General features: G+C 37.6%; 3 protein-coding genes across 5 annotated transcripts in view; 1 reads left to right on the top strand and 2 right to left on the bottom strand.

Annotated features, from left to right (window-relative positions):
- Positions 1-76: 76 nt before the first annotated feature.
- LOC107661696 (septin-8-A) lies at positions 77-14,639 on the top strand. The gene is made up of 10 exons (XM_016451428.1): positions 77-262; positions 4,535-4,649; positions 4,742-4,937; positions 5,842-6,028; positions 7,080-7,241; positions 8,062-8,158; positions 9,772-9,940; positions 10,728-10,860; positions 11,921-12,090; positions 13,759-14,639. The coding sequence occupies exons 1-10, from the start codon at positions 233-235 to the stop codon at positions 13,760-13,762; spliced, it is 1,263 nt and encodes a 420-aa protein (XP_016306914.1). The 5' UTR covers positions 77-232; the 3' UTR covers positions 13,763-14,639.
- A 545-nt stretch (positions 14,640-15,184) lies between these two features.
- On the bottom strand, positions 15,185-22,385 carry LOC107661697 (cyclin-I-like). Of its 3 annotated transcripts, none has more exons than XM_016451432.1 (8): positions 22,257-22,385; positions 22,032-22,106; positions 21,448-21,602; positions 21,228-21,362; positions 21,074-21,148; positions 20,827-20,967; positions 18,720-18,950; positions 15,185-16,354 (listed from the first exon to the last, which is right to left on the bottom strand). In XM_016451432.1, exons 3-8 carry the CDS (start codon positions 21,559-21,561, stop codon positions 16,028-16,030), a joined length of 1,023 nt encoding a protein of 340 aa, XP_016306918.1. In that variant the 5' UTR covers positions 21,562-21,602; positions 22,032-22,106; positions 22,257-22,385; the 3' UTR covers positions 15,185-16,027. The 3 variants fall into 3 exon arrangements, with proteins under 3 accessions (XP_016306918.1, XP_016306917.1, XP_016306915.1); XM_016451431.1 differs by having other exon boundaries at positions 22,226-22,385; XM_016451429.1 differs by having other exon boundaries at positions 22,222-22,385.
- Positions 22,386-24,605: 2,220 nt separating this feature from the next.
- Positions 24,606-24,975, bottom strand: part of LOC107661770 (serine/threonine-protein kinase 26-like) — a 28,689-nt gene continuing 28,319 nt past the window's right edge. Inside the window, exon 10 of the mRNA XM_016451538.1 lies at positions 24,606-24,773. Within this exon, the coding sequence (XP_016307024.1) occupies positions 24,758-24,773 (16 nt within the window). The 3' untranslated portion in view covers positions 24,606-24,757. The remainder of the gene's footprint in view (positions 24,774-24,975) is intronic.

The raw sequence follows: 24,975 nt of genomic DNA on the forward strand, positions 1-24,975 counted from the left end.
TCAGCCAATCAGCGCAGAGCGTCACGTTGCGTCATTTAAATTCATAAGCACGGCCTTCACCATAGTACGGTTCGTAAATTCTCCATCCCAACCACAGTGTGTGTGTGTGTGTGTGTGTGGGTGTGTGTGTGTGTGTGTGTGTGTGTGTCAGCGTCAGCGGACGGTGAGAGAGACGAGGGCAGGCAGACAGACAGCTCCCTTTCGCCTTATTTAAACACGTACATTCCTCATCATGGCGGCCACGGATGTAGACATATTTTCTGTAAGTACCCTTTTCAGTCAGTTCTTACTTCCAGAGACCCGTTTTCACTCAGATGTACACACAGTCGTTGCAGGTTTTCTGTAATGAATTGGGACTAGCACGAGCGCTACGCAAACGTAGCTAGCTTAGCCCAACGGACTCTATCTAACGTTACATTGAGCAGTAGTGCAATCTAACGCTGTTTTTTTATTGTGTGTATGTTTACTGTCTGTCTCAATGAGCTTGTTTTAACCATATAATGCATTTCTACATTGTTGACGAACGAAAAACGTCTTTTCTGAGTGTCTTGAATGTTACTTGTGATCATCTCTTTATTTACGCTACGGGCTGATATAACCTACAATAACAGATTTCGGTTTACTATTGGAGAATTTCAGCAAGACTGCAGCACGTGATTGCTTTTGAAGGCAACATGCTCACTCATTTAACTTACCACTTTGCTGACATCTTTAGTGTTTAACTGCACCCAAATCCCAATTGAAACATCACTACAACACTGAACAGCCGTCTTCATTCTCACCACAGTTTGTAAAGTTTGGGGCCAACATGTGGCCCTTCAGTTTGAGATCACAGATAAAGGGAGGATAAGGTGGGGGCTGCTGATATCTGATGGTCCCACAGTCAAACTGTGGGGTCTTTGGGGTAGCTGAGAATCTGGTTGATGGTGTGAAGGTTAAGAAGATTACAAGAACGCAGTAAGATTTCAGTCTGTGTAAATGAAACGAGAAGCAGGACGCTGTTGATAAGCCACCGTGATGAAAAGACCTTTGTTTTGGATGCTGGTAATCTGGTGCCACCAGCAGGCTTCTTAACTTCCTTGATCTTTCTTAATGTCCTTAAACAAGACTTCCTTGGTCAACAAGCTTCACCAGAAAAACCGTGCTGGTCGGTGCTACCTTTGAAGCCTCTAGGGGAGTTTAAACTGGTTTATACATTTGTGTTTTGAATGACATTAACGAAGATGTGTCATGAGTACTGATCCATCACCGTTTGTTCAGGATGGATGCCTGGGAATGCTCAGGGAATTATTTTCTACTCCTAATTTTGAGGAAGTCCTTTGGATTTGAGGGCAGCTAGTTTGTGTTAGAGAAGGGTAACTGTAGGTGTTTATAGTCTGTTGGGCAGGGTAGATAATAGTTCATGTTTGTGCTGTGGAAGTGAAACATGGTGCGTTGCCTTAAAAGTCTCTGTTAGACTTAGAATGCTTGAATACAAGCATTGTTTTAACCATATGTGAGTTAATGAAATGTAAGTGTGCTCTAGCAGTCAATGCCTTTTGATTAGAGGTTTGTGTGGTTTTAGGCGCCATATTGATCAACTGCATTGAGCCGTGGCGGGTCAATTTTAATTCTAATTGCATAATGGGCAAAAAAGCTTTAAGGGACAGTTCACCCAAAAATTACAATTCTGTCGTAATTTACACACCTGATTACTTTCATAGGTACCATATCTCTAAGATCTTAATTAATAATGACAGAATTTACGTTTCTGGATGACCTATCCCTTTTAATCTTAAATACAGTGCAGTCAGCGCAGTCTTTTTACTGAAAGATGCCAAGGATTGGAACAAGACGGTCCTGTTTAACATTAATTTCATTTATTGTATCATACTCTAGTTTCAGGGCAGGGCTGATGTAGTTACTGTTATGTAAAGCTATATGCGTTTTGCGATGAGTCAACATCCTGTTCGTGCTTAGATGCCACTGACATTAATAAACACCAACATCACATGATTCAAATGATAGAGGACCCTCTTTGGCAAGAACATAACGGCTTTAAGGGTGTGCATGTGTTTGTACTGTAATTTATGCATATTACGTACACAACTTACATGCAACTACACAGTCAGCTGTGCTTGTGCACACGGTTTCTTGAAGATCTCTTATAGAAAAGGCAGATATTGCTTTTTTTGTTTAGGGGCAGATGCCATACTGCGACCAAATCTAGACCATCTGCATTCTTCTCCACGTCGGCCCCTCCTCCTTCCATATCAGATGGGATGCCAGCGCAATTTCCGATGAGGGTTGTCGTGTCAGTTTGCTGAAGCAGGCACGCACATATTCAGGTGTATGTAGGGGGTGAGAATGGAGCTGTCCCAATTTGGCTCTTCTCCACTGTCATTCTGAGTAACCATCTGCCCTGAACAATCTGTGTTGTTGTCCTAGACTCTGTTGTAGATTGTCCATTGGATGGCGTCACTGTTCCTTGCAGAGTTAATGTTTTAAATCATCTTCTTATTAGCCACTGATCCAAATGATGGAAATTTATATCTACTGTAATTTGTCTTGAGAAAGTGTTCAACCTCGTCATTTTCCAAATCTAGATACGGATGGAGCCGTGGTCATTAGTAATGTAATGAACTGTTTTGAAGCTTAAAAATGGAAAATTGCAACCAGTACGTTATTCAAAATATCTCTGTCAAGGAAGAATGTAAGTCAGTGATGTTTGGAGTGATTGTTTTTTAAGTGTTTTTGGATGGGACCATTCTTTCGCAGAGTAACGCATGGAATGTTGAGTGTTCTGTCAGTATGCATAGGCCTGTCACTCTGAGGGCGGGTTGAGAAAATGTTGTTGTGTGGCCCAAAAGCTGCACCATTTTCTCTCGATCTACTGCCCCCTGAGGGGAAATGTTTCCCTTACGGTGGGGGCATTTGCTATCAGCCCCTATATGGGCATTGTTCAAGCCTTCCCAAGTTTTTTTTTTCCTCCTCCCTCCAGACTGCCTGTTTTCCAAAAACGCTTTCAGCCATTTCCCCTTCACATCCTAATGCTGGAGTGCCTCAGCTTTGAAATGACACAGGGGTCGGTGCAGGTTTTTCAGTCAGAATTCCTTTTGTGCTTGATGCATGTTACGCCAGCAGAACTGCTGCTTCCCTCAGTAGCGCTCGGTGATCGTCTCAGTGACATCATTCACCAAATATGTGCCTGCATTGAGGAAGAAGACGAAGCCAGACAAGGGAGGAGCGCATTGATTTCACAGTTTTAGGGCACCCATTAGTGAGATGAAAGCCTTTTAGTGGGCTTTTAGATTTGTTTGGTGCTGAATTATAGGATTTTAATTTGAGAGGCTTTGAACGACCGATTGTGTGGAATGGTGCATGGTTTAAAGTCGGCGTGAAATGCATGGAATTTCATAGCTACTTTCTATATGTCTGTCATAGATTCTTTCATGCTTGTTTCACTTTTTTAAAACTGTTTGATCCTAATGTTTAATTAAAATGTCTGCATCTGTTCAATGACATGACAGACATATTTCTGATTTCTCCAATCATTTAGTCTTCTTAAATCCTACCAATTTCAGTTGCATTCAGATCTGCTTCCATCCAATCAACAACCGATGTATAGAACCAAGTCCTGCTCCGCAATTGTTTCTTTAAAATAATTTTTTTTTCAATACAAAAGAAACAGTCTGATGGTACTTCTGTTACATTAAAACTTTTACACTTTGATTACCGTCTACTCTTACTTTTATTTACTTTTAAGTCTGTCCAAAGCAGAAATAAGGCTGTTGTCAATTCAAACTGCTTTTGTCAAGCAATTATGAAGTATAAAATAGATGCATATTGGAGTCAAGTTTGTATGTTTTTATGTTCAGATATGGTGGTGATCAGAATTTTATAGTATTTTTATACTAGTAATGATAATTAGGCCTACTGATTTTCTGTTATTGCTGATATTATAAACATGTACTGCATGGCCTCTTTTTAAACAAGAATGTCATTGACAGTAAATAAAATTGCATGCTTTAAGTCAAATAAAACAGTAGTTTTAAAACCTGGAAATCAAGTTTTGCTTGTTTGATCCCGGTGAAAAAAAGTCTCATTCTGCATATAAATATTAGCTTAATCCGCCAAATACCTATAATAACTCAATGTGCTATAAAATATAACCCTATCCCCCATTTGTCAACCAATGTGAGTTTGGCTGATGCCAATACAAACAACTAGAAAGTGGGTATGGTGGCTAAAATAGTCTTAGTATAATGTGGTGTCAGCTAAAATTATTTTGTTCTAGCAATATAGGTGCATGGCATTTCTGAATTATAATACAAAAGTCAAAATGTGCATTATTCATTGACAAGGATATTGGATACTTATTTTTTTTTTGTCCAGGCAAGCATGGTTATCAGTCAGTGCTAAGCTTAAAATGGCCCAGTTGTTGCTGATTTATTGGCTTGACCAGTACTCCAAGCTTTTTGTTGCCTTGTCCTTTATGTATGCCTTATTTCAGTCCATGTCAACCTCAAAGACAAAATCTCTGCTTCCTTCCTAGAATGAAGAAAAGCGAAACCTCAGCCTTGGCGGTCATGTTGGCTTTGACAGTCTGCCCGATCAGCTGGTCAGTAAATCGGTGACTCAGGGTTTCTGCTTCAACATCCTCTGTGTGGGTAAGCAACTATTAACAGCCCATTAAACTCTACACCAACTCAACGCCTGATCTTGTAGTGGAAATGCTAATCAGTCATTCTCTTAACGTTAGGTGAGACGGGCATCGGCAAGTCCACATTAATGAACACCCTTTTTAACACCATGTTTGAAAATGAGGAGGCCAGCCATTACCAAAACGGTGTTTACCTGCGGCCCAGAACGTACGACTTGCAAGAGAGCAACGTCCACCTAAAACTGACTATCGTCGACACGGTGGGCTTTGGGGACCAGATCAACAAAGAAGAAAGGTAGGAAAACTGCTTACTGCTTAGACCAGCATCATTGTTTTGCAATGAGAAACCAGTGATGTACATACAGATGCATCTGTTCGATGGACCTGCATACTTTGGTTAATCACTTGACCTCTTAATACAAACATTTGCTATAATACATGAAAAGTATTGTTGACTACATTCACCTTTCAATCTGGTTGCCAAAGTTGCTGCCAAAATTATAAGAAAATCGATCAAATAAAGTTTTATTTATTGTATAGGGAAATATAAGTTTATCAATAACCACTAAGCAACAAAGAGTGACAGCGTAGTTTAGACTTAATTAGCAAATCGTTTTACATACATTCTACTTTTTTTATTGTTATTTTTTTTAATAGCTTAATTTTAATGTTTAAATAACAACATCAAATTTTAGGCATGTCCCAAATGTTACAGAGTTGCTCTTTTAAAACAATTACAAAATAAATAATTTCTTATAATATTCAGTTTGACCCTCACTGACGGTTTGGTGAGAGGAAACAAATAAACATTGACTGCTAGAATGTGCCTTCTGACCCTCTGAATGTTGGCTGTAAAGATGGACAGACAGGCAGAGAGACTTGCTGCCTGTTTGAAGTAGTTAGGAATGGTTCCAGACATTGCGTCTTTTGGGAAAAATGCATCCAGAATGAGACCGTGTAGGCTCTGAAAACTTACAAGCAATGCATGCAGGGAAAACTTCCCAAGAAGTCAAAGGACAAGGTCAGGCAGTGTAAACATGGTCTGGTCAAGTCTCTACACAGCTGCGTCTCTCTCTCGTTCTCACACTGAATGTCTTGATTTCATTAGAGGAGATCATAAATATATGAAATTCTCTCAAATATTGATGCTAATAAGTTAATGCATATCTGATTTCTTGTAATGTGTCTGTTTTCTTCAGCTATAAACCCATTGTGGACTATATCGACAAACAGTTTGAAAACTACCTGCAGGAAGAGCTGAAAATAAAGCGTTCTTTATTCAATTACCACGACACCAGAATCCACATCTGCCTCTACTTCATCTCTCCTACGGGACACTCGCTCAAGTCCTTGGATTTAGTCACCATGAAGAAGTTGGACAGCAAAGTAAGTGCACATCACTGTGGTTTACTATTCAGTGTGCTGCATGACACTCCCTTAGTTGCCAAATTAGTTTTAAAAAGTTTTATGAACTTTATGAAGATTTATGACTTCACTGCAGACATCATCTAATAGGATGCCAGTAAACCGCTAGGCCGCAGCTGTATCTAATTGGCTGATTATGAAATTATGATATTATTATGATGACATTTGCTGTACATGGGTGTATTGATAATCCTTAAATATGTGGAAATGTAGGACAGTGGGCAGGGGCTTCTCTCTGTCCAGTGGAAACAGAGCCAATCAATTTTTCATTTCATCAGAAAGTAATAGCATGAACGAGAGTGGAGCTCGGGGTTTCTGTTTTTTAGGAGATGCACAGATGGCTGGTAATGATGTGGCCCCAGGGCCCCATGAACACAAATACACATTAAGCCTGGGAAATGCTGTCTGCCTTTAGATGTCACATGATCAAGTGTTCTACAGAAAGCATGTGTGTTGTGTAATTTGTATGGTATTTGTACTGCAAATTAGTGTTGATTTTATATACAAAACGCTGAGTTTTGCTCACAGTGAGACTCTGAAGTCACTTAAGGCATCTCTTTACACAGCTGAGTTAAGGCTGCTCTGTGCCTGCTCAGATTTCTGTGTAAAGAGGTAATGCTGCATGGAAGCCAGACTACATTAAGCCAGCTCTGACCCTCCTCAGCCCCTCAACCAATGACTTCATGGACAAAAGACACAGACATTTTTCATCAGAATTATCATCAGGTAGTCTCACATGGAAGAAACAAGTTGTCTTTTTTTAAAGTTACAGTTGTGGCCTGTTCGTTCATTTATGAATCTCAGTGAAACAAATGTAGCCTGATTTATTACTGGTGTCATATTTATTACTGGTGTCATATTTAGCACAAGATCTTTTAATTGCATGTTTCATTCTAGCCCAGCTTATATCTGTAATCTAACTGCAAGCTTGTCAGACGTGGAGCTAGAACATACCATGTGAAATGTATTTTATTTCTGTATTTTTTGTTCTGTATTTGTTTTGTCTTTTTAGGTGAACATCATCCCTATTATTGCTAAAGCTGACACGATTTCTAAGAGCGAACTACACAAGTTCAAGATCAAAATCATGAGCGAGCTGGTTAGCAACGGTGTTCAGATCTACCAGTTTCCCACAGACGACGAAGCAGTGACAGAAATCAACTCCTCTATGAACGTGAGTCTTATCATAGACATAAACCAAACAAAGACAATTCAGTTCCAGATGTGAATGTGTATTTCATTGCTTTTTGTTTGTTTGTTAGTTTTTACTAAATGAAAAACAATGTTTATTGCTAATGTAAATGATTTGCACAAATGTCCATATGTTTAATCTGAGTCTTTTGAAGAGAGACAAAAATCTGGGCAAACGTGAAGTCGTGTATTCCAGCCTTTACTCGTACTTCTACCATATTTTCCAGAATATTTTTATTTGTAGTCTTCTGAAATGTTCTGCGTCTTGTGTTCTAAAGTGACCTGGACAATAAAATAGTTTTAAAAATAATTTGTAATATTTTACACATGTAATATTTTAAACATTTTATTTAAAAAAAAAATTTATCTATAGAACTATGCAGTAAAGTTCACTTTAAAGAAGCTCTACATTTCTCATTTTCATTCATGGAGATAACATGATGATTTCTGTCACCTGATAGATAACAAACACTTTTAAAATGAAATTGGCATTACGATTATGACTATAATCAATACATGGCTGCAGAGGACCATGTGTTAGTCATTTTCCATTTCCACTCTGTAATATAGTTCTTTACACATGTTTTTTGGATTATAAAATTACCATTTTAACAAGCAACACAACACTTTATTTTACTGAAGCAAATGCAGGAAAACTCTCATACCATGTAGATGAAGGAGGGAGAAAAAAAGCCCAGACACTATAACAGCTTAGAAGGGTTAATTATTTAACCTTTTTACCTACTTGGAAATACAAAACGACCATGTTTTTACCATGTAGCCTTTGCTTGTCTTTATTCTAGGCCCATCTTCCCTTTGCTGTGGTGGGCAGTGTGGAGGAGGTGAAGGTGGGGAATAAGGCGGTGAGGGCCAGGCAGTATCCGTGGGGAGTTGTTCAAGGTAAGCTGGAGCAGAAGTGTCACTCTCAATAACATTCTTGTGGTTTGGTCTCTTTTAGTTGAGCTCTAATGGAGGAGCATGACTCTGTCACTGGAGAATATCATGCTCGAGGGGCTAGAGTATGTCAGCCACACTGGGACTTTCATTTGCTTCTTCCTGCGGATGCTGGTTGAGGGGTATTTTTACAGTGCCTTTCATGTGAAAACAATCCCATCAATCAAAGCGGCGATAAATGCCACTCTAGACGGGAGCTAATTACTGTGTTTTCTCAGATGTGAGAGAGAGAGCTCTGCCACAGATAAGGTCACGTCATTAGTCATGTTTTTCAGTTTCATTTGTCCTCCAGCTTAAGTAGAGACTCTTGCTGCATGAAAGAGATGCTCAGTGTAGAACAGCAGTTGACTCTTAGTGCTTTTCTGCATGAATTAAAATATTGTCAAATGAAAATTGAATCTTTTACAATTTTCCAGTTCTCAGCCAATACTTGAAAAATTGCTTAAGCTATGCTTAGTACTGCTAACAGCATTCAGTGGACTTGCATACTCATAAGGATGCAGATTAATACTTTTTAAAATTAAGAAAAAAAAATGTCTTTCAGAAAAGTTGTATTTTTATTAGTGTTGAAAACAGTTGTTAAATTTTTTTTTTCAGGATTCTTTGAATATACATTTCAAAGAAAACATAAATGTCCTTGCTGTCACTTTTGATCAATTTAATGTGACCTTCCTGAATAAAATTCTTTATATTAATTAAATTTCTTAAAAAAAAAAAAAATCTTGAATGGGTTTGTTTATTTACTTTACAAATGTATTGATGGGTTATTTTAACCTCATAAATGTAATTAATTTGTGACCCTGGAGCACAAAAGCAGTCTTAAGTCGCTGGGGTATATTTGTAGCAATAGCCAACAATACATTGTATGGGTCAAAATTATCCATTTTTCTTTTATGCCAAAAATCATTAGGATATTAAGTAAAGATCTTTTCAAGGTATTTTGTAAATTGTCTACCATAAATATATTAAAACTTCATTTTTGATTAGTAATATGCATTGCTAAGAACTTCATTTGGACAACTTTAAAGATGATTTTCTCAGTATTTAGATTTTTTTGCACCCTCAGATTTTCAAATAGTTGTATCTCAGCCAAATATTGTCCTATCCTAACAACAATGGAAAGCTTATTTATTCAGCTTTCAGATGATGTACAAATCTCAATTTTGAAAAATTGACACTTATGACTGGTTTTGTGGTCCAGGGTCACATTTAATATGGAGTGCGTGTGTGTGTGTGTGTGTGTGTGTGTGTGTGAGTGCTGTTGCTGTAATTCCAGTCTTTTAAAAATCAATCGGAACACAATGGAAATAAATGTCGCAAAATCTAATATGCATATTTAAACTCATATGGGCAGCAATACTACTTACACATATTACTGGTATTTTTGGTAATTAACAGTAAAATAGTAAATAAAACAATGACACAGATAAAGAAGTTCTCTGATATTATTGTTCATCGGGTCTTTCGCTCACACATTCACTGCAGCTGCAGTTGTTTAGAGCACCGTTTACCGTGTTTTAGGTCTGTATTGATGGTGATCATGTGCATGTGTGTTGCAGTGGAGAATGAGAGTCACTGTGATTTCGTAAAGCTGCGGGAGATGTTGATCAGAGTGAACATGGAGGACCTGCGAGAACAGACTCACACCAGGCACTACGAACTCTACAGGCGCTGTAAACTAGAGGAGATGGGCTTCAAAGACACCGACCCAGACAGCCAGCCTTTCAGGTGGGTTACTTTGCCACTATAAAGGCCCATTCACTCCAAGGACGATAACAAAAAAGATATAGTTTTAAAAATCAATCGAAATGTAAATAGAATAGTCCACACCACAGCTACGACAATTATGACACAGAGCAACGATACGTTTGAATCACTCTCACTATCAGAGCTTGAGCATTTAAAGCAGCAGATCACAAAAATACAGCTCATGCTTATACTAAACCGAACAGAATTGACCCTTCGCAGGGAGTTTGACTGACAGGCGATCTGACCAATCATAACGCCGAATCTGCCGTTTTGTCCGACAAACAAACCAGACAGGAGAGTAGATTCACTTTGGTGGGCTTAAACTTGAAAAATGATCAAGTGGTTGAAACAAGATACCTTCTGATGTTCATTCCTGTTTATTTTGTGCTTTAACTAGTAAATATGAAAAGACGATCAGTTCATGTACCTCTTACTAAACAGCGGTCTGTCACGACACGGTATTTATTTGAATTTCTAAAAAAAAAGACAACATTTGAAAGCTGAGACTTTGTTTCATACCAGAAGCTGCTCTGTCTTGTCTGTCGGTGTGTTGTCAGTTTCCTCTTTTCTCCACCATGTATTTTTCACTGCGTGAGAAAATGTTTAGTGGCTTGTCGGACATAGCAACTGTAACTAAGGGGGCAGGTCTTTGCAAAGGGTCAATTGTGTGTTGGTGTGAACACTAATATACTTAAATACACTCATAATATTTAATATTATTGATATTTTATTAAAAAAAAAAAAATTCTGTATGACCCCTCTACAGTCTACAGGAGACGTATGAAGCCAAAAGGAAGGAGTTTCTTGGAGACCTGCAAAGGAAGGAAGAGGAGATGCGGCAGATGTTTGTGAACAAAGTGAAGGAGACGGAGGGCGAGCTGAAGGAGAAGGAGAGAGAGGTTAGTCCTGACGCATTACGATTTATTCTACTTATCAAAAACATCAACCATCAGACTCCAACCAGTCATCTTAAAGTCCCCATGAAATCAAAATAGAAGTTTTTTGGCTTTTAGTATGAATATGTTAGCCTTAAGGTTGTCTGTAAGCTAGTGTGCTCCAAAACAGTGACAAAATTAGCATTTTAGAAGATTCACAACTTACAGTCTATCACTTCAGCAGTATGGATCAGTGATTTTGATGACATCATCCTGCTCTTCAGCAGAGTTTGTCCAATCAAATGCTCTCTAGAATCCGAAGCGCCCCGCCACCTACACTATAAATAGACGCTGAAGCTGCAGCTGAAATCGGTCACTTGTTAACAGAATTAGTGTTTTCTGCATGCTGAATAGCACGTAGTGCACTATATAGGGGACAGGGAACGATTCAAACAGAGTAAACGTGCTTTCCATTGGAGGGAAGCCTGGTTTTGCGTTGTCACACAAACCTGATAGCACAGTGCGGGTTATAAGCGCGAGTCTGCGCAGACCACAAAATGTATCGGACCCATTTGAATTCTACCCAGAATGCTATATTTTATATTGATATGGATGAGATTAGGAGGAGGAACGGTTATACAGACTCTGCATTAGAAACAACACTGACGAATAGAAGAGATACCACCGGTGCCGTGAACCAACATATTACACACTTTTCAAACTATACATCCTCAGCATGATTATGATCACTGTTTGGTTTAGAAACAGTTTCATATTGAATCTATTAGACTGTGGCTGCCATAAGCTGTCAAACGTGGCTTTGCCGAGCTGTGATGTAAACAAAACGCTATTGGCTTTTTTTTTTAAAGGGGCGGAGCTGCTGTACTTGTCTTCCTGTTTCAGTTGAAATTACATCAACACATTGAATAATGCTGCGTGTTTCTAGTCACTTCAGTGGACCTTTAAATGAAACCAGTGACATGCCACATAATCGTCCTGCTTGACAAGATGCAAGTCCGTGTGGAAATAGTGCAGGTTCAGACAAAGTGTCTGGCATAACGCTCACTTGTGTGTCTCTCCTCAGTTACATGAGAAGTTCGAACAGCTGAAGCGCATGCACCAGGAGGAGAAGAGGAAGGTGGAGGAGAAGAGACGGGAGCTGGAGGAGGAGATGAACGCCTTCAACAGGAGGAAGGTGGCCGCCGAGACCCTCTCGCTCTCACAGCCCCTCAAGAAGGACAAAGACAAGAAAAAGTGAGTTATCCTTCCTTCTTTTTTCTCCACGCGCAGTGATTCAGCTGTTCTCACATGTGCAGTGAAACGAAATCCAAATCATGAAAGCTTCTTACAGTGCTGGCCAAAATGATTTACAAGTGCCTAAAACTTTTAACACTACTGTAGCTTTGCAGGAAGGCTTCTTGAAGCGTCTTGGAGACACAGTTCTTCTGGATTGAGTCTGTCTCAGTTTGTTCTGTTTCTTCATGTGACTCCAGACAGACTGCTGATGATCAGATCAGATCTCTGTGTGCAGCACAAACATCTCTCCATTATTACAATTAATGGCACAATGAATGTTTGGAAATGTAAACTGATATTTCCTACTGACACACTACAGCAAAACATAGAAATAACTGACTTGAAACCATTTTAAGCTGCTGGAAATACTAGTGTTCTAATCATTTTGGCCACCACTGTACATGCATAAATAAGTAGCTAAAATCCAGGATGTAACAGTCACGCCAATTTTTGGCATGTTTGTGGACACCAAATGCATCCCAAAATATGACTTTTGGTCACCTGATTGAATAATCTCAAAAGAAAGATGTCAGAAGCCAGGCTGATATTACTTTCAGTGCACACACAAATTTGCATACTGCACACAGTGTACTTACTTTATACTGCTGAAGTAGTAAGAGTAGAATAGTAATGCTGCCAGTGAAGACCATCCAAAAGAAACTGTTTTTTTTTTTGTTTTTTTTTTTGCCAAGGTTCTGCAGATTCAGCAGCATTTTGCCAAGAACCATTGATTTTTCAACTTCGTCAAAAGTATTCGTTAAATTCAGGATGCGGCCAATTCTGACCTCTTGCAGCTCAATGAAGCTTATCTAGCACCATCTTGTGGTTATTGATGGTATCTTTGTGTAACATTCACAGAGCATCCATTTTGTGGTTTGCACCTGACATGGATCCACCCAATGAAATTTGCACTTTAATATAGTCACATAACACTAATTTACCAGAAAATATGGTCTAAGTCACAGCAGATCAAAACTGCATTGTTGAAAGAAAAAAAAAAAAGTCACATTTTATTATTGCATTTAGAATTACCAGCGTGTTGGAAATGTGCGATACTAATAAACGTATGGGTAACACTTTATTTTAAGGACCAATTCTCATTATTAACTAGTTGTTTATTAGCATGCATATTACTTGCGTACCCCATACCTGAACTAAATACCTTACTAACTATTAATAAGCAGCACATTAGGAGTGTATTGAGGGAAAAGTCATAGTTAATAATGAGAACTGGTCCCTAAACTAATAGAGTGGGACCAACTTATGTACCTCTCTCATTCTAATTCTGAGCGTTTCGAGTGCTTAATGTGGTTTGCATTATGTAGGTAGCTTTGAAATATACGTTGCAGCACGTTTCAGATAATAAAAAATGTGACTGATATTCCATAAAATATGCTAAATGTGTTATTTTCTGTTTGAATGTGATAAAGTAATGGGGGGAACTCCAACCAAGTTACTCAAGTTATATCATACATTCATTTGTTCCATATATCACAACATGCGTGTATATTTGTGTTTCTAATACACTTCCATTCATAAGTTTATTTGCATGTTTCATTCTTCTACATCTTCAGTTTAATTTTATTTTCTGATTCATTTTCTTGTTTTGTGTTTGTTTTCTTTCAGTTAATTTATGAGCACATCGCAGGCCATCCGTGGACTTTCCTCTTTTAACGTTGCAGCATCAGCTTTTGTTTTTTGACATGTTCCTCATGACATTGTGTTGAAGGACCAAAGACCCTGATGGGAAGACAGAGAGATGCATTATGGGGACTGAATTTGTTCTTGTGTTGCTACATTTTGTTTGTTTTTCTTTCAGGTGGGTGGGGGTCATTTGTAATGCCCCTCCCCTCGTCAACCCAGTTTTATTTTTGGGACCGGTTTGTTTCGGAGCGCGAGTGTGTTCTGTTTTAATACACATTTTGTTTTGGTACTAAGCATTCGTCTTACAGTCAGGCCAAATTTTGTGACGTACGTATTGAGTAGTACGTGTTTCCCTTGCCAGTGTAGAGTAGTATTTAAGATCGGAGCCAAACTCATTAGCACAGCACAGTGATATACTAATGCACACGTGTATGATTTTATTATTATATAAGCCTGCATGGGTATGGCTAAATAAAGCAGTCTGCAGGTGCTGTTTTTAAAAGTTCATGACAGCAGATATGCAAAGAATATTTTTTGTATTTTAATATTAGGCTGTATGGTATTGAGGTTCTGTTGTTTATCATAGAAGCCGTACTGTAGCAGTAAAGGCCATCTGAACGAAGGGATCTTCATTTGCAGAAGGGGCAATGTTGTCAACTGATGTTGGAAATAAACGCTCCCCCTGATTTCCTTCAGCTGTTGGGATGTGCTCTGTGTTGCTTGATAGATACATAAACAGATTTTGGATTTTTATTTTACAATAATAAAACTGAAAGTAGCTTACATTGAAACTTGGTTGAGGTGAAAAGAAATGAAGGCAGCGGTCAAAGCTGAACATTAAATAAACATTCATATCAAACGCATTTCCGGCTGACAGTCACAATTTTTTTGGTATACCAACGGAAAAGGCAAACTCTTTTTCTCAGCTAATAAAAGGTGTGACATCGGCGTTATTCTGCACACTGCCGTTTAAAAGTTTTTGGTCAGTAGGAAATGTCTTCTGCCCACCAAGGCTGCATTTATTTGATCAAAAATACAGTAAAAATTATGAAATATTATTAAAATTTAAAATAACTTTCTATTTGAATATGTTGCGAAATGTAATTTAATCCTGCGATGCAAAGCTGAATTTTCAGCATCATTACTCCAGTCTTCAGGGTCACATGATCCTTCAGAAATAATTTGCTGCTCAAGAAACATTTCCGATTACAGTTGTTGAAAAAAGTTGTGTTGCTGCATATTTTTTGTGAAACTGATACATCTTATTTTAAGATTCTTTGATGAATAGAAATTTCAAAAGAAGTTCAAAAGTCTTTACTGACACTTTTGACCAATTTAATGCACCCCTGCTGAATAGAAGTATTAATTTCTTAAAAAAAAAAAATCTGATCAGAAATTTGGATGTATGTATATTTTATTAAGTTTATTAAAAACAATCTTTCCTTTCACATGTGCTCTATTACATATTACTTAAAGGTATAGTTTAGTCCAAACTGAATTTATTTCTTTTCCTTTGTCATTTAAAACCTGTGTTACTTTCATTTTCAAGAGAATGGAAAAACGGGGTGAGTAAATAATGGCATAATCTTATATATAAACTATATTTTCCTCAGTGGTGCTGTAATTGCACATTTGCCTTGACACAATATGAAAACAAAAGAATACATGTCAATAATCTGCTTTTATTCCAAGGGAAGGACACAGAAACATAAGAATCTGCTGTTTTTAACCAAATAAATAAAAGGAAATGTAGAAAAGGGAATTTTTATTCGTTTCATTTCAGGAGGAATATGATATCTGTAGCTGCCTTAAAAGAGGGTTGGGACGAGGCGTTTCTGGTTAAAACAGGAAAAAAAACACGGAAATGTCTGAATAGAAATGTAATGTCCTCTTGTTCACATTAACACTACAAAATCAAGACAGTAACATTATTCTGACGCTATGAAACGTCAATGGATATAAATTCCAAAACGCATAACACTATAAAGCATAACTCCATTAAGAAATTAATTGGCCAACAAAAAGATTTCTGTTAAAGCACCATAATCGTTAAAGCATTGCACTGACGTACAGTATGAATAACTTGTTCAAAGATAGAAAAATGTAAAAATAAAAGGAATTAAAAAAAAAAAAATGAGTAAAGACATCTCAAATATGGTTAAAGTGCTGCATAAAGTTTTCATAAAAGAAATAAAAAAGTGCCTTGGCCATCATTTAACCGCTCCCACCTCTCACAGAAGCACACGCTAGCTTACTGACGAGAAGAGGGCCGTAACGGAGGACAAGGCCAGATCTGTTCTTGTGTATCCTGCAGTCTATGGTTTGCCGTTTTCTCCGACACATCCTCATCATAAAAGCACCAGAAACCATCATAGAAGTCGTCCATGTCTTGGTCCCCTTTCTGTGCTCGTCTCTTTCTGTTCCCCTCTCCATCCTCCTCCCGCGTGTCATGTCCTCTGAACGCCAGCATGCTGGAGGTGTCCAAAATGTAGACGGCGTTGGTGTGTAAGGAGAGCTCGAGGCCGGTGAGGTACTCATCCACCGTCTCCTTGCAGCAGATGAACTCTGTGCTCTCCATCTAGAACAAGTGCAAACATCCACGTGAGTCACGTTATGGCACAGCCCTGCAATGGATGCCATGGACAAAGCACTTTATGGGGTTATAGTTGACCCAAAAATTGAAATGATTAAAATGCTGTCGGTGAAAAAGTGCCATAAAAGTGGTCCATATGATGCTAAAGTCTTCAAATGCCATGCAATAGCTTTGTGTGAGAAACATAACACTTTAAAAGGGTTAGTTCACCCAAAAATGAAAATTCTGTCATTAATTACTCACCCTCATTTCGTTCCAAACCCGTAAGACCTCCGTTCATCTTCGGAACACAATTTAAGATATTTTTGATGGAATCTGAGAGCTCTCTGACCCTCCCATAGACAGCAAGGTAACTACCACGATCAAGGTCCAGAAACATAGCAAGGAGATCGTTAAATTAATCCATGTGACAGCAGCAGTTCAACTGTAATATTACGACGCTACAAGAATACTTTGTGCGCAAAAAGAAAAAAAAATTACTCTCCAAAATGGCGCTGTAGGGTGACGCAGAGGAGACGAATTGTTGAATAAAGTAATTATTTCTTTTTCTTTTGCGCACAAAAAGTATTCTCATAGCTTCGTAATATTACGGTTGAACCGCTGATGCCACATGGATTAAATTTAACGATCTCCTTGCTATGTTTCTGAGCCTTGATCGTGGTAGTTACCTTGCTGTCTATGGGAGGGTCAGAGAGCCCTCAGATTTCATCAGAAATATCTTAAATTGTGTTCCGAAGATGAACGAAGGTCTTACGGGTTTAGAACGACGTGAGGGTGAGTAATTAATGACAGAATTTTCATTTTTGGGTGAACTAACCCTTCAAGTTTTCAAAAAGAGACCGGTTTTCTGCAAATTAAAAAGTCGTACGGGTTTTATAACAAGATTATGCGGTGAGCAAATTATTCATTTTTGGACAATTATAAAAAATGTATTAAAAAAAAAAAAAAAAAAAAACAAAAAAAAAAAAAAAAAAAAAAAAAAAAAAAAAAAAAAAAAAAATAAAGTATTAAAAAAAAAAAAAAAAAAAGCACAGTTAATAGTGATGCACCGAAATTTCAGCAACCCAGAAACATTTGGCCAAAAAATAAAAATATTTTAAAAACAGTTTTATGGGGTCTGAAAACACTGACCCGAACAGTGATGTTTTATTACAAGCTGGTTAAACATTTAATCCTTAAAACGTATGTATGGAAAAACTTTATTTTAAGGAACAATTCGCACTATGAACTAACATGCATATTACTAGCATATTGTTTGTTTATTAGTACTTATAAAGCACATATTAATGCCTTATTCTGTATGATCATAGTTTAGATCCCTTAATCCACCCAGTCCCTAAACTTAACTACCATACTAACTATTAATAAGCAGCAAATTAGGAGTTTATTGAAGCAAAAGTCACAGTTAGGAAATAGTGAGAACTAGACCTTAAAATAAAGTGACCCCAAAAAAATCTTACTGGTAGCATTTGGAATAGGTACTAGTATCTAATAAATGTGTATTAATATTTATCGAGTAAGTACTAGTGTCTATTGAGTAAGTACTAATATCTAATGAAAAAAAAACACTAGTATCTTTTAAAAATGTATCAGTGTTTAAAGAATAAGCACTAGTAGCTAATGAATATGTATTAGTACCTAATGGAACAGATACTAGTAGCTTAAAAAAAAAAAATAAAGATACTAGTATACTTAATGATTAGTAGGGATGTAATGTTGCACGCAAATTTCACAAAGAAATGTGCAACATTTTGTCTGAGAAACAATAAAAAAAAATAATTTTCATTTATAATTTGCATTAAATCTCATTTTGTAAAAAAAAAAAAAAAAAAGAGAAAATCGTATCGTGATTACTAAAAGTGTATTGGTTTTCGGCTAAATAAGCTTTAATTCTGCTTTCAGTTTTTTTGTAAATATATATATACACATATATTTATTGCTGCCGAACGATTAATCGCGATTAATCGCATACAAAATAAAAGTTTTTGTTTGCATAATGTATGTGTGTTCGGTGTATATTTATTATGTATATATAAATACACACACATACAGTATATTTTGAAAATATTTACATTTCTATATTTATATCATTTATATTATAAATATATTTAATATATAAACACAATATTTTTCTGAAATATATACATGCATGTGTGTGTATTTATATATACACATAATAAATATACACAGCACACATACATATATTATGTAAACAAACCTTTATTTTGGATGCGATTAATTATATATATATTTTTTTTTTTTTGATGCATCATTAGCAGTTTGCCAAAATATTCCAAGCAGCATATCAATCTCCCAAAAGCTGTAAGATTAGCGATGTGTTCTTGACTACCTGTGCTTTCCTCAGCAGGTCGGTAAAAACAGAGAACCAATCAGGCGTCAGCCTCTCCAGCTCCAAAGTGATGATGGCCAAAGCCAATATGGAGCCCTTGAAGTGCCAGAGCTGGTGGCAGGCCATACAGTGCTGCAGCTGCCTGGTCCACAGCGACGCCTGGAGGCAGGGTCTCTTCTGAGAGCTGGACAGCATCAGCTGAGGACGCCTGGACATCAGCAGGCCGTGGAACTGAGGGAAAACAACAAACCGCTTAACCAACAGAGCCACCGAAAAACAGGGTCTGTACCTGTACTCTGGAGAAACGGTTTGTGTGTAAGCCCTTCATGAGCGGGCTGTAAACAGTGTGCTGTGTTCAATAGTCTCTCGCTCTGATTCTCAATCCAGATACATTCGGTTTTTCCTCAATGCAGGCCATTTTGTTAACATGAAAGCCATGCACAACCCACCAAAATGATTTTTTTGTTTGTTTTTGGGAATTGATTCCCTGGTTGATTTTCCATTCAAGTCCGAGCGAAATATGAGTTTGCAAAATTGGCAACTAATTAGCATCAAACGATATTACACTGATCATCATTGATGAATACAATAATGTGCACTTAATAAATAGGGCCCATTCTGATTTCACACTGACGCACATGTTTTCTAGCTTCATCTGTTTGGAAAAAGAAATAAGCCATGCTGATTGAATAGGAATGACGTGATGGTTTCATGAGTTCAGGGTAGTAATACACATTGCCTTGTTAAATGTTTACTGTGGAAGTGTGACTTTCCTTTGTATCTATGGCTGTATGTGAGCGTTCACTTCTCCAAGAGACTGACGAGTCACATACGGTAATATATTTAAGCTATTCTAAATTGTGGATATTTATTTGGGAAGTTTTAAGGACATTTATTTTTCTATGCTATTAGATATTTTTTAATTTCACAAGCAATTATATTTAATTATTCTACGTGTTATAGACATCTAGATATCTATAATATGACACATATATGGGGAGATCTCACAAAAACATCCCAAAATATATAATGCATATGCATAAAGAAAAAGCATTTTTAGGACAATCAAGGTTTTTTTTTTTAACATTGTGGCATTATTATTATTATTCAGCAGCACAAAATTAATTCAGTAAATGTACTTAATTTAATAATACATGTTTTTTTTTGCAAATTATGATAATGAAGACATACAAAAGTATTTTTTGCATTACAGTAATGAGAAGTAATGTAAAATGTGCTAATCTGCCATGGAAATGGTTTCACACTGAACCCAGTCCGGTCTAAAAATTAAAAATATGTAATTCCAAAATATTTCCTGGTAATAAAACTCTAGAAAACATATGACCAAAACAAAAACTTAAAAAGGAGGGTTTTTTATTATTTGATCATTTTCCCCAAAGGTTCACTTATAATGCTTGTCGCACCAAAAACGGCTAATAAATGTGCAGCCTTTTTTGGTAAATTATATTAAATTTGCATACAAAACATCTTAATGGTCCTAAAAACAGGCTTGGTTTTCTTTATCCAAAATATATTTATCATTTTGATTTGGGGTGAAAATAGACCCATATTCTCATCAGTTTCTCCCATATTTTAATTAAATTTTCTTAACTAAGAGATTTTTTTTTTAAGCATCAGAATTTTTTCTTTTCAAATCACAGAGGTATTTTTAACTGGGTCTCGTTTCACATGCTTTACATTTCTAATGGCTATTTTATGACTGTCCGTGGTGTGCCAAAACAGCAATTGCTCTCCATTTGTGAACTGTTGCTCTGATCGATCTGATCGCGGCTAAACGCCTCTCGACCACGTCTATGCCACACTAACTTGTGCAAAGAACATCAGTCATATTTTCAGACATTTTAACTGAACCCCAACCATGTAGGAAAGAAAGTATGAAGATACACTATATTGCCAAAAGTATTGGGACCCCCCCCAGCAACAGTTTGAACAGGAGCCTTTTCTGTTCTAAAATGACAATGCCTCGGTGTAAAAGGCAAGGTTCAAAAAGAAAGGATTGATTGTCAACGTCAAGGACCAAATGCCAGTTTTTGCTAATGTTTGCAACAGGCACATTAAAAGGGTTGTATGATTTCTGATGACTCACAATGTGAATGAAGTCCATCGGCGTGGCCATGTAAAGGTCCCAGTGCAGCTTGTTCAATATGACTCGCTCCATGCGAAGAATCTCAGCTGTTGAGAATTTGCATCTGCTTTGCTTCAGCAGGTCTTTAACCGATGCGATCACCTGTTCACCAACACAACAGAACAATAAACGTGCTGGAATGGTTCAAATGTTGTGTGGGGAGTCTCTGTTATTGTGCTACAACAAGAAAAAAAAACAAACATCTCGCCTCATCTTCCTCGTTGATCTTTGCAGCAAGGATCAGAGAGGTGATGGCCATGCATTTGAGGTATTTCAGCCGAGTCTGCAAAGAAAGAAGACTTGGAGTCTACGCCATTCAGCTTTTCTAGTGATGGGAGGAAATGTGTCATTGTTTCGCTTACTTTGACTGTTGCAAGCAGGCTGTTAAGAACACAGACTCCCAAAGCGAATGTCTCGGAGGAAAACTGGAGAATGCTGCTCATTTCACGCAACCACACGATCACCTCCTGGTACTGAGGTGGGCTGATATCTGAACCCTGAAAGCACACAAAACATGGCAAATGCATGCTTTTAATGGTCTTGCTGGTTAAGGTAGCCTGCAAATGACAAATATGCTTCCACCTGAATGCAACCGTTCTTAAGGACTGGTGCTCTCCAAAGACGCCTTTCTCTTGCCAGGGTGTTGAGCAAAAGTGTGCCCAGCCGCAGGCTCTCTTCCTCGCCAGGAGGTTTCATGGCTGGTTTGGAAACTAGTCTTTTCCCACTGGAAGCAATGCCTGACAAAGAGAAATACAGTTTAGTGATTAAGCAGATGCTTTTATGCCAAGTGACCCTTGCATGCTGGGAAAGTGCAGTTTTTCTGCAGTGTATCAATCAAGGTGTGATGGGTCAGTCCTCGTGAGGTTTGAACTTCTAAGATTTTAGTAACCTTTCAGTGCATTTCCTCTAGTCTGAGATCTTGATTTTGGGGTGCATGCAATGCAAAATGCTCCCAACATCAGGCCTACAGCACAGTTTTTACAATCACTGTCTACATTTTAATAAAACGTGTTGGTATTTACAACAATAAACAAATGCACGACATTTGAACTTTATCGACAAGTCTATCAGGAAGCAGAACTCATCATTTGTGCGACTAAACGCGCACGAGCGATATGCATCAACTCGTAAACAAAGGCATGGAAACTTTTGGGCATAAAGATTACCTTTGAAAATAGTAACACGGCTTCTGTCATAGGCGTCCACTGCATAAATGTGCAAAAAAACTCATTCCCCCATGTCTGGAAAAAAAAGAGCGCACTGCTTTACACCACAACGAAACGGATCTTAAAATGCTGCACTTGAAAACGACAGAAGCTCAATACAACACTAACAGGTGTAAAACAAGTTCTATACATACAGGGGAGCACGGAAAGTCGAATTAGAATCACCTTTGGAGAACGTAAGAAGAGAAAAGTCGTACAAAGCATCCAGTTACCCACAATCTGTTTTTGAACCCGCTTGACTCCGCCCACGTATTTGAGCACACGCTGTTGGCACCGCCCACGTGTGTGACATCACGATTGGTTGACCCCGCCCACACTCGTCACCCACGTACTGAACTGTGTTAGTGGGTCGCACATACGGGTTCTTTTATAGTCATTATAATAATTCATTACATCATGATGACTTTTCATTAGGGTTAGAACATACTGAAACTAATGAGTTCAGTTATGAGAATGCTAAAATGTGTCTTTAAGGGATAGAGTTATGGTGTAGTAATTGTAATTAGCTTTTAGAGGGGAATATTAGAAATATGAGGGGTATGTGGTCTTTCTATTATTTTAACAGTAGGGTTAATCTGTAGGAACAGAACTAAGTCTTTCAATAGCCAACTGCATTATATTATAACCCTGCATCAGAAAAATCGAATATTTTTAAAAACAGAAGTTTATTGAACCATTAAATTAAATATTTTTAAACATGGAGTTTGCATATGAGTTGTTGAGTATCACATTTGATATGTCAGGCTTTTACGGCTCATATATTAATTAGGCTATTATACTGAGAATATGGAGTTTTATTCAGAGGCTCGAACTGGGCAAAAAATATGCAATTTGGTGAAGATGCTGATATTTATATTTAATTTTAAAAGTGAGGAAATTCTGGTTGCTTGTAATTTCAGTCAATGAGATCTCAATGACATTAAAGCAGATACTTACATAAAATGATATAAATATTGTCATCTCCAATAAATTGCCATAGTAAGATGATATTTAATGCTTAGTTGGATGATCAAAACATATAATGCAATGCCATATAAAGAAGATTGTGAGAAGAACTAATTCCTGAGAAAACATTCTGAGAGAAGGAGGCATTAAAAAACAGCACTTCTTCATGTGTTTTAGACGCGCGCTGAAACATGCAATAAGTCTGGACCTTTATCAAGCAAACACAAAAAAAACAGTCACACTGAAATGTCATAATTTAAATCTTTATTTGCCACACCAAACAAAAACTTATCTGTAACAGTTAAAGTCCAAAAATGAAGAGAACAGCATCTATATGATACAACCTAGAAAGATCTCTGTCTGGCGTCTTAAATTTACAAAAGCTCTGGTGAAGAAATGTACAAAACCTATAGCTTCTGCATCTACTTTTCTATAAAGAAATATACAAATCCACTAAACACCTTTATTGCTCTAAAATCTTCCAGCAGTCTGGCAACAACAACATGTGTGAAACTTCGTTTTAAAGCTGTTTGAGAAGACAATAACATCATATACATTAAAAAAGTGAGCTTTAGGCACAATGGGATGCAACGTTGGCACAGTCTCTCCAAGCCAACAGGAGCAAATATGACATATGACCACCACACCTGCAATGGCACCCTCCTGTTTCTTTACAAGCGTGGCAAAAAAAAAAAAAAAATCCCTCATCACAGGAGATTACATGAAAGAAAGCTTGAATTCTATACTGCTGCCTAGCGTGGACTCAAATCACTTGCCGTCATTTCGGGAGCTTAAATGCATGTTTGTGTAGAAATCCCCCCATCGCTTACAGAAGCAGGCTACTCGGAGTAAGTGGAATGTCTTTGGAGCAAGAGAGCTCTGAAATTAAAACACAAAACAGGCCCACCCCATACAAAGTGTGCGCAAGTGCATATTTCCTTCAAAAATACAGTATAATTCTACCCTTGTATAAAAATATTAGCTCAAAAAAAAAAAAGCAAGACACTGTAAAAAGAGGGCGTTACTGAGAAATGAAGGGCAAAGTATTTCGCTACAGTCCTGTGTACAAAAAGGTCTAGAAATTTAAGACGAATTATCTTGCCAATTAAAAAAAAAGTCAAACTACAAAAGTGAAAAGAATAAAACTGAAATTCTCTATTGTAATGGGCCAGAAGTGGAGGTAGATTTTGCACAGCAAAATTCCTCTCATTTTCCTAGCAGTTTCAATTTGATCAATCTTCATTAACCAGGAGCAGTCTATTTTTTTTTTTGATTGCTTAAATGAGGTATTTCTATTCATTTTGACTGATATATGCATGTAATCCCATACAGCAGTTCTGTAATGCTACAGTTAACAGTGTGTCGAGAGAAACAAAGAAATCCCAAACCAAGACGAACGAAAAGAAACTGTTTATCTCCCAAACGTATATATTATTGATCATAGTTTAAAATAAAGTAATGGATTGGGACATCAAATACATAAATATATGCTATCCAAAAGATTTACCTAATGCGCTGTAGAGCAGATCTACTCGACTGGTAAGGATATTTTGTTATATATTTCCATTCTTTGGGACAAAAAAAAAAGAAGAATTCCTTTTGGTTATGATAAGATAGTGTGTGTGTGACCCCGCGTCCCTCCTGTCTCTGTACATGTGTGAGTGTGTTAAGGTGCAGTCATCAGGGCTGACAGCAGAAGGGTGGCGTTTCTCACTGCAGCACTAACTCATAGAGAACCTACAGAGGAAAGATGAGGAGAAACATCTGATCATGGATGACTGATAAACTGAAATCATCAGCATTGCTCATGGATCATGCAGGCAACGCTACTGGCCAGATTTGAGCCCACACACCTGAAACAGGGCACAGATTTGGAGAAATATAGCATTGCATCACTTGCTCACCAGTGGATGCTCTGCAGTGAATGGGTGCCGTCAGA

This window comes from Sinocyclocheilus anshuiensis, unplaced genomic scaffold, assembly GCF_001515605.1.
Source record: "Sinocyclocheilus anshuiensis isolate Anshui unplaced genomic scaffold, SAMN03320099.WGS_v1.1 scaffold207, whole genome shotgun sequence".
In the NCBI taxonomy this organism is placed as follows: domain Eukaryota; kingdom Metazoa; phylum Chordata; class Actinopteri; order Cypriniformes; family Cyprinidae; genus Sinocyclocheilus; species Sinocyclocheilus anshuiensis.